Source organism: Argentina anserina, chromosome 5 (genome assembly GCF_933775445.1).
Source record: "Argentina anserina chromosome 5, drPotAnse1.1, whole genome shotgun sequence".
Classification (NCBI taxonomy): Eukaryota; Viridiplantae; Streptophyta; class Magnoliopsida; order Rosales; family Rosaceae; genus Argentina; species Argentina anserina.
Window position 1 is genome coordinate 4,851,453 of NC_065876.1, and position 10,210 is coordinate 4,861,662.

Sequence of the window (10,210 nt, forward strand, 5' to 3'; positions counted from 1 at the left end):
TTGCTTAAACTACAACCGATCATCTCACTTTAAGAAAGAAAAAAACTTGCGTATAACCTAATGTATATGTGTACGTCCGAACTCTCTATCTCATTTAAGATTTTTGTTCTTCGTTAAACATCTTTTGTATTTTATTTTGAAGGTTTGCATAAATAAGGTGGACCCTGAATTGATCCGTTCTACACCAAGATCTCGACTCGTCACAATTATGGCTACAAAAAAGAAAAAGAAAAAAAAGAGGTTCGGATCGAGAACAGAACCCTGAACTCTAAAGATCAGAAGTACGTCTCAAACAACTAGGTAAGCGCAGAAAAATCGGTGCTTCTTCTAAGCATTTCAGACAAGCACCCACGTTAGAAGATCAATGACGCGACTAACTTTCATAGCCTACTTTAATGAGAACGTTGGGGTGATTGCATTGTCGTATGCTTACAGGCCAAGGATATCGGTAGAGGTCATCTACCACAAGCTACGCGTAAAGCCATGTACTTGCCTAATGAAGCAAAAACGTAGATCCTTTGATAAGGAGGGAGACAGGTTGCACGAGATGGGATTTATATTTGAGGTAATTCATCCGGGTTTTCGATGTAGTGATTGTAAGTAAGCAAAGTAGAAACTGGTGCATGTGCGATGACTTCACAAATCTCAATAAGGATTTGTTATTGGATTCTACGGCGGCTCACAAGCTACTGTCATGATGGACGCATTCTTTAGCTACAACAAAATCAAAATGCATTGTGACTTATGTCATAGACAAGGGTACATACTGCTATATTGTTATGCCTTTCGGGTTAAGGTAAATGTTGGCGGAACTACCAGCGTCTCGTGAACATCATGTTGTGGCGCATCTTGGAACAACAATTACCTTACCATGGGCAAGTGAGGAAGAACCTTAAGTATAATTTCACTCCAAATCTAAAGCTGCAACTAAAGCCAATAATTTATCCAGTTTGAAAACAACACAGAGAAATCTTATTATTGGATTAACATAAACACAAGTAGATAGATAGTATTGAAACAAAATGGAAAACTCAAGAGGGAAAATAGAAGGCGAGGAACACAACCGCAATCAACAACATCTTCTTGGGAGGATCAGGTGGCCAGTCATGTGCCAACTTTCTCCACCATCAGGATGCGCATAAGGGCATGCAGGTATGAAGTCTGATTCTTTCTTTAAAAACATCTTCCATGATGCATTCGGATCTTCAGTCGAGAACCTAGTCCAAGTAGCAGTAGAATTCTCATACCTACTATGTGTGATTCGAGTGAACTTTTTCACATCCTTGATCCTTTGTTTGTCAATCGGGTGATTCGGGTCAATATCGATAGTGTCAATATCGATAGTGAAAATATCTCCATAAGACCTCACAGAGTGCTCGAAGAGAGGCAAAGAGATGGGATCAACGGTCACAGCGGCAAGATCCGAAGTCACAACAATGCTAAGTCCATCTGGACTGAAGAACGGATGGTTCACATGCCCTGATATATCACTTCCGCTTATCATCACTCTTATCCACACATCCGGATCATCTGGATTCACTAGAAACACTCCAAAGTATCCTGGATCAAGACCATTGTCTGTCTCTGGTACACCTGATTCAGGTTTGCTACGGGTTGACGAAAATACAATCCAATTTCCATTCGGCGACCATTGACAATGTGTATCAGTCCACTTCCCTTCTGTTAGCCTTGTTGGTTCCACTCCATCGCACACCCCTTCTTTTTTGTTTTCCATAATGTATAGATTCTTGTATCCGCCATTCCTTGTTGATCGGAAAACTAATCTCTTCCCTGTTGCAATTTTCGACACATAATTACAATCGCAAAAACATATATATAATATACATACATAGTCCTTTTTTATGCTAATAAGTTCAACATGATATCTTACCGTCTACATTTAGGATCTAGAGTTATTTTTCGGTCATATTCCGCATCTCGACCGTTTAGTTTCAAAATTTTAAACTATAAATAATTTTTATAAATTTTCAACTAAATTGAGAGCAGATACATCAAAAATAGATGGAGTTACCGTCTGGACTGCTAGATGGAAAAGCATTATTGTAACTATCTGTGAGTGGATGGGATTGTCGTCTGTAATTTGATACTTTGGTGATAGCTATGATGTTGACTTGCTCCTTGGCGTTAAACGAAGGTCCCACACATACATACAATGTGTCCTCACATTGGTCCCAAACAGGGGAGAAGACTCTGTCCGCTCCCTCCTCCTATATAAGCAAACCCAATCATATATGATATTATGACATGACAAGTACCTGTTATAATTCCACATTTATTCATACTATGCATATATACTAGCCTGATACATGTGCGCTGCACGTGTGGTTAGTGCTTTCAATTGTTACTTAGTGGTCAGTAAAAATCGGTTGGAAAAAAAAACTTTTTTTTAGAGGAAAGGGTATTTTGGGTAAATCAAATTTTGGTAAAGTTGTTTGACTTCTGCAATTATAAGTAAGCAATTCATCCTTAACCTTGAATTATTGAAAATAATCTTTTTAAAATTGAGTTATTTTGTTTTCAATTTTTGGATTTATATCCAATTGTAGTTGAGTATGAATTTCACGCTAATGACCGTGTGAACGAGACTGATAAATAAGAGCTACCTCGTAAGCAATATGCAATCCTTGCTTATCAGCGACCCACACAGCCTTGAACTCATTGTCGACAAATGCAAGCTTTGTTCCGTCTTTGGAGACTGTTGGAAACACTCCGGACACCCTGAATAGACTCACATCATTCAGTGGGCAGTCAAGCTTCTGAAACGGTCTCTTAACAGCTTTGTCAAACTATCATGCACATGTCGCAAAACGTACAATTGCATCAGTATACACTAGCTTGAAGAATGATACACATATAAGGGTGTACTAGGAAACGAATTTAAAGTAGGTACCTCCAGTTTCTCACTCCAGCCACGATGGTAACCAATGCGCTTCCCACCATCCATCACAAAGGGGTTGAAATGATCCGCTTTAGATCTAGTGTTTTGAGTGATTGTTGTGCTTCCATTTGGTCCTCTAGCTGTATCAAAAATCTCAATGTGTCTAAACTGTGCTTCTTCACGTGCTGCGCCTAACCCTGATTCTTGACGAACAGTTACAACAACCACTGTGTTGGCATCAAGGGCCGCCGGGGTAAACCCATCAATATTGGCCGGGGTCATACGAGGGGTAACTGATGTCAAACCTTTGCCAATGTCGGCTCGGTACACACCCCAAAATTCGTCCTTGGGATGTTTGTCGTTATTTTTACGAGGTATGGGATCATCCTTGCGGTGGAAGAATATGACATCGTCACTTCCCCAAGTTGGCCACCCGCCATTCTCTACAACCTTAGTGCGATTGTAGGGCTCCTCTACGTTCATGACATAGATGTTAGTCCTTAGATCTTCGATTTCACCTTCCCACCCACCCTTCTTTCCCTCAAACGACGCCACCGCTATCTTCTTCCCAGACGGTGACACTGAGGGGCTTAAATCAGCATGCTCTATTTTGAGCGAGGCATAATAGATAAGATGAAAATCAGCATTAATTCGATCATCATCAACAGCTAAAGAAGCTAGCATGATACAGTATATTATATTATGTACTAATACTGTAATAGTAATAGAAGGAGAGTAGGAGCTAGGAACGTACCTCGAGGTGTGAGACGATAAGTTTTTCCGGTCTTAAGATTGGTCTTATAAACGGCAGTCCAAGGCTGACGACGTTCAGTAGCAGGATCCTTGGTGCTGACATAGATGAGGTGATCATGGGCAAAGCAAGCACTGTCTTCCATCCGAACACCTTTGAAATCGTCTTTGCCGAAAACTTCAGCTAAGCTGAAGACTTTGACTTTGGGGGCGTTGACGTAATTGAAGCGGAGAGCTATGTGAAGCAATTCAAGGTCGCTTCGTTCGGAGACGAAAACCAGGCCTGATAGACGACCTGAATCTACATCAGCCTCGTTGCCATAGGAAGCCAATTTTGGGCGCTTGAGAAGTGTCTTGAGAGCTGCGGGTGGAATTTCTTGGCCGTTGTAGTTGTAGGAATCGTCTATGTCATCAATCATGCGGACTTCATTGTCCTTGGGCGTCAATTTTGGGCACGAGAATAAGTGAAGTGGCACCGGTGTTCGATAGGTTGCGAAGAAGGCAATGCTACCTCTCTTATCTCCAGCCATCTACAGGTTTAAGAGGCAAGTCAACAAATATTCTAGTAATTAAACTGTGAAACAAAATTAAGCAGGTGCTTGAATGGAATCTATTATCTGTGGTGTTGAGGGATTAGTCAGACTGGGATTATTCTTATATGTATGAATGCATATATTTTTCCTTCTCAAGTTTATTTCATCCTTTCACCAAATGAGTAAATAGTAATCCATGAAATACTTTAGTGACAGAGAGAAGAGACTAGCTACCTGCTGCACTTTCTTGCAATTCTGAACTGGTAGAATGGCGATTACTCTGACCGGTACTATGTGGGGAGAACAAGTTGAGACGCAAAGGATGAAGGAGGGGAGTGAGATAGATGGGGAGAAAGAAGTTTTAGGCTCGGATGAGAAATAATAATGACTTGAGAAAAGATGTCAAGCTCTGTGTGAGTATATGGTACCCAAGTCGACCTTTCCTTTATAGATGGCAATCAGCCTCACTTGAACACTTCCCGGCTTATAAAACTTATAAAATTAAGGATTAAATATTTGTGACACTCGATATTTTATGTGTAAAAACAGTTTTTTCCTTCTATTTTTAAATTTAATCTGTATATCTTTTAACTCTTATTTTTTAACAGTTATGGTCATTCTATTTTCAAATTTGATATGTATATCTTTTAACTCTTATTTTTAACAGTTTTGTTATTCTTTTTTTTAACAGTTTTGTCTATTATGTTAGTTAACCGTCAAAAAATTCTGTTAAGCCGTTAAAATGTTTAGAATACCCCCAATTCAAATTAACTTTTTTTCTTTCTTTTCTTATGCTTTTTTTATTTTTTATTTTGGTTTTTCTTGTTTTTAAATTTAATTCATCATATGTGCTATCAAATATATATAATTGTAATCAACACAAATTATCAAATTAATTGTAAACAAGAGAATGCCGATCTTGCTCCCTATCAAGTTATCTGTAATTTTGTTGAACGCTTGCGAGAACTTGGAGCAGATGTAAAACAAGTAAAATGGAATGGCGCTCTTCACGTAGGTGTGTTTCAAAACTCAAACTTAGAGCGAATGATAGTGAATGCATTGCTTGAAAACTTAATTACTAGTAATTACACTATGTTTCCAATTATAATCTAATCATTGTCGTACGACAATAGGTTTAGTTCCAAATATTACTTTTTAACCTTTTTTCTTCCTTTGGTCAGAGCACCCAAGCCCATTGTTGGAAACTTTGTTAATTTGCTTGTGTAGTAAGAGGAGAATTAATGACAATTGCTTAACATCAAGTTGGAAATAAATAATTTGAAACTATTTTTGCATCAAAGTATGGTTATGATGAGTAGAAGTCTTTCTTGTCTTAGCATTGTAGAAAATAATCAAAATATGTTTGTAGAGCATCATAAATTCATAATATAAAGGAAGTTTCTAACTAGATTTGAGTACTGGCACTCACATGTCATTTTAGGCATTATCCAATTGATTATAAGATGTTTATAATTAATTTAATGATTTGTGTTGATTACAATTATATATATTTGATAGCACATATGATGAATTAAATTTTAAAACAAGAAAAACAAAAAGAAAAAACAAAAGAGAAAATAAAAAAGGCATAAGAAAAGAAAAAAATATGATTTGAATTTGGGGTATTCTAGACATTTTAACGGCGTAACGGAATTTTTTGACGATCAACTAACGAAATGGAAAAAAACTGTTAAAAATAAGAGTTAAAGAATATACAGATTAAATTTGAAAGTATAAGGACAAAACTGTTTTTACACCTAAAATATATGGTGTCACAAGTATTTAATCCTAAAACTAAATAACAATAACTACTTTGAACAACCAATGTGATCACGGGGTTCATCTGTTGTACATAGCTTTATGGCATACATAAGGGTTTTGCGGGCAAAAGAAGGAGAGCACGTGAAATACACGATGGGGTGTATGTGAGGTTTTGCAAGGATTTCGCTCACAACAGTATTTTCCGTGATCACGTTCACAATTTCAAAGTAAACCATAAACTAAGACAGTCACCTCAACAGGGACTGAGATACAAATTACAGTAGAACCTCGTTAAATTAATACCCGATTAATTAATAATCTTGCTAAAATAATACTTTTTGCCGGTCTCGACTTAGGGCTAACGTGTTAAATTAATAATTCGCTAAATTTGTAAGATAATAGAAATTTGAGAATTCATATAGACCATATCGAATATATAAATTAATAATGACATGATTTATATAATGAGTTTTACATTTATGAGCATTTTATTGAAGAATTTTGTTGATTTAATTATCATCAAATAAAATAATATAAAAAATATCGAACAACATAATATATTGAACAACAGTATCCGTAATAAATTGAACAATGTGGTACATAAACAAAGTAAAATTTGTATTTTCTTCAAAAAAATGTAAAAGAAAATATTTTTATACCTCGATAAATTAATAAATTATTAATTTATCGATATATTAATTAACAAATTACTCAAAAGTATCAGACAACAATTTAGTTTATAAATAACTCACTACTTAATTTGATAAAACAAATAAGTACCAAAATTTACAAATAAAGACCAAATGATGACAAGTTACGACATATCATAAAATATTTAACTTTTTTACCTTTTTTGATCCATATTGTTTGTTACTATCAATAGAGAGGTTATCTGATATTGTCGATTATAAAATCTAACTGCTATTGTCGACTATAAAAACTAACTGATATTGTCGAGTTAAAAACTAACTGCTACTGTCGACTTGGAAGATACATGCTAATGTCGACTGTGAATTTAACTGCGACTATCGACTTAGAATGAACATGCTACTGTCGATTATAAATCTAGCTGCTACTATCGTCTGAGACTGTGGTTTTTGATGAGCAAAATTGAAAATTGCTCAAAACATATGCAATATGCTACTTAAATGAAAGTCTATGACATAAAGAACAACTTTATATATTGGCTCACCTCCAAATTGCCGATGCTTTGACTGGAAAACTTGAATTTGTTGGAAAAAAAACTAAAAGCTAAGGAGAGAAAAATTGTTAGATTTAGGAGTGACATTTGGTAATTTTCACGAAAATAAGAGTATTTTGGATATTTTTTCATTAATTAATTAATTAGTTTTGTTTTACTTATTCTTTTGGCTTGAGCTTATGTAATTTGTATAAGAAATATGAAAAGTGAGTTTTTAGTTAATTCAAATGTGGTGTAGTACCACTAAGTAATTTTCTATATATTAATATTTCACTCAAATAATAAATTTTAACAGTTTCGAGCATATTAATTTATAAAAGTTTTACTGTAAATGGAGCAGATAATTATAATAACTAATGGAACCGCAAGTGGATGAGACTGTGGGAAGTTTTCCTCTTTTTTGAGGTTTTAGGCGTAATTTCATGTCCACCTATCAACTCTTAATTTCGATACTTGAGAAATTTTCTTATCATTCGTCACCCTTCTATTTAACTTAGACGTTAACCCTTATTTTAAGGCTCACGCTTTAAGGGTTAAGAGCATCTTTATCAGACTCTATTATAGTTTTTTGGCTATTTTGGAGAGCATGTTTAGATTTTTACAAGGATCAGACTCTCTATTATAACTTTGATTTATTCTTAGCTATCACACTCGATAAATTTGTCTAGCGAGATAACTTAAAGTCAAAACAATTGAATTTGAAACTTTCCTTGTATGAAATTATATTTAATTATAATTAAATTTAAAATATATTTTATGTATGTAATGAATATTTTGGAATGCTAAAATAGAGAGAACTGATGCATACGTATTTCTAAATTGGCTAACCATAATGCCTTTTAAGCTATTAGCTAAAATTTAACTAAAATATGGCTAAAAACTGTTATTTCTGTTAAACGAATAACAATATTACCTTAGTAGTGTGTCTTTGTCAAAGTAATTGACGAAGACAGTTAGTCAATCAACATTGATATTTAATTAATTACGGATCTAAATTATGTAACAGATAAATTAGTGTTTATTGTCATTAAATTGATTGATACCTTCACATGTAATATTTCCCCTATATAAAGGGATTCGTAATAATATGAGTATACCAATTTTGTTTCACTTTTACACGTTATTAGCCCTTTCGCTTTATTCTTAGTTTTTAGCCAAAAAAAAAACAGAAAACCATCGTTTTTTTCCCCCCGCCGCTAGCCTGCTCGTTCTGTCCAACTCTGATCGGCGACCTAGACCGCCGCACCGAGTCCTTGCGGTGACGCAGCTCGGCGGCATCAGTGCCCTGTTTTCTTCCCTGCGACGACACAGCTCGGCGAGATCCACCTCGCCGCGATTCCCGACGTCGCAAGAAAGATCGGCGACGACCTAGATCGGAGATTCTCTCCACCGTCGCTCCACCATTCCCGATCGGCCAACACCGCACCAGATCTCTTCTGTTGCGGCAGATCCAGCGACCCCCAACCCGCGACCCGTTTTGAAAAAAAAACTGAAATATTTACCATTCTGGTAAATTAAGGATAGTTTTTTCACAATTTTTGTTCTTCGTAATTTATAGTAATCATTTACTTTTACAATCTCATGAAATTTAAATAGTAAATGTGAAAGTTTGGTTACTGTTTTTTTTTACTATATGTGTTACTTATTTTAAAGTAAGTAAATATGCATGTCTATAATATGATTTGTTTGTCAGGTTTACTGCATGCGTATATGTTGTGTTGGTAATATTTTCAATTATGCATGGTAAATTAAGACATTGATTTTACGATTGTGGCATATTTGATCAATGTGTTATACTTCATGATGTGCTTAAGAATTAAATATATGCATGTTTCATGAGTTTTTGCCATCAATATTATTATTTTAGCATGACCTATATATTATTTGCCATGATAATGAAAAATCATGCGCTTTACAAAGTTTTATAAGAAATTATGTGATAAAGTATTTTCCCAAAAAGCATCGAAAGAAAATATGTGACCACCATGAAATTTGGTCTTGAAATCCAATTCACACTATTGGAAATTAATACACATTTACTCTTGTTTTATGTAGATGGCTGACCAAACTCGACTTGAATTTGCCATTTTAGACTCATAAGGAATTGAGTACCATCGTTGGGTTTCTGATGTTGAAACCACGTTTGTGGAAAAGGACTACACAACCACCATTTATCCTCCCACCGATAAAAAAGATGAACCGTCGGCAAAAACCAAAGCCAATGCCCTAATGTTCTTGAGGCGGCATATTGATCAAAGCTTCGTATGGAAGTACCTTCAGTTGAAAACACCCAAAGAACTGTAGGATACCCTAAATGGACATTTTGGGAACATTCATGACAATTTGCTCCCAGGCAAAAACTAAAGCCAATGCTCTAATGTTCTTGAGGCGTCATATTGATGAAAGCTTGGTATGGGAGTACCTTCAGTTGAAAACACCCAAAGAATTGTAGGATGTCCTAAATGAACGTTTTGGGAACATTCATGACAATTTGCTCCCAGAATTAACTGTCCAGTGGAATGAAATCCGCTTGACTACAAAATGGCTAATGACTACAATAAGGATATGTTGCACTTGTAAAGCATGTCTCAATTTATGTGGCAAGAAACTCACAGAAGATGATATGATCCTGAAAACTCTATCCATTTTCCCTACTTCGGCACTTATACTAGCGAACTAATATAGGTTGGAGTATGACAACAAAAGAATCACTACCTTCCATAAATTGATCACCATGTTGCAAATATCTGAGCGTCATGATCAAGTTCTTATGAACAATAATGCCAGGCTTGTTGGGACAAAGAAAATTCCTGAGGCTAACTATGGTAAGCTGAAGGATGGAAAGAACCCTAAAGTAAAGGGGACTGAACGTGTTAACCCTTACACACGTGGGGGCAATACACCACGTGGAAAAGGATATGGAGGCCGTGGTATGGGCCGTGGAATGGGCCGTGGAGGTCCTCCCAATGTATGGCACAGAGATGGTGGTTCCGGTCCTAATGGCCATGGTGGCACTAGACCTAGTGGTCACAAAGTGCAAAAGGCACCGAAAAACCCCCAAGCAAA

General features: G+C 35.9%; 1 protein-coding gene across 1 annotated transcript; it reads right to left on the bottom strand.

Moving 5' to 3' along the window:
* Positions 1-916: 916 nt before the first annotated feature.
* Positions 917-4,553, bottom strand: LOC126793131 (uncharacterized). The gene is made up of 6 exons (XM_050519571.1): positions 4,417-4,553; positions 3,654-4,179; positions 2,912-3,504; positions 2,625-2,807; positions 2,033-2,228; positions 917-1,791 (listed from the first exon to the last, which is right to left on the bottom strand). Exons 2-6 carry the CDS (start codon positions 4,177-4,179, stop codon positions 1,070-1,072), a joined length of 2,220 nt encoding a protein of 739 aa, XP_050375528.1. The 5' UTR covers positions 4,417-4,553; the 3' UTR covers positions 917-1,069.
* Positions 4,554-10,210: the final 5,657 nt, after the last annotated feature.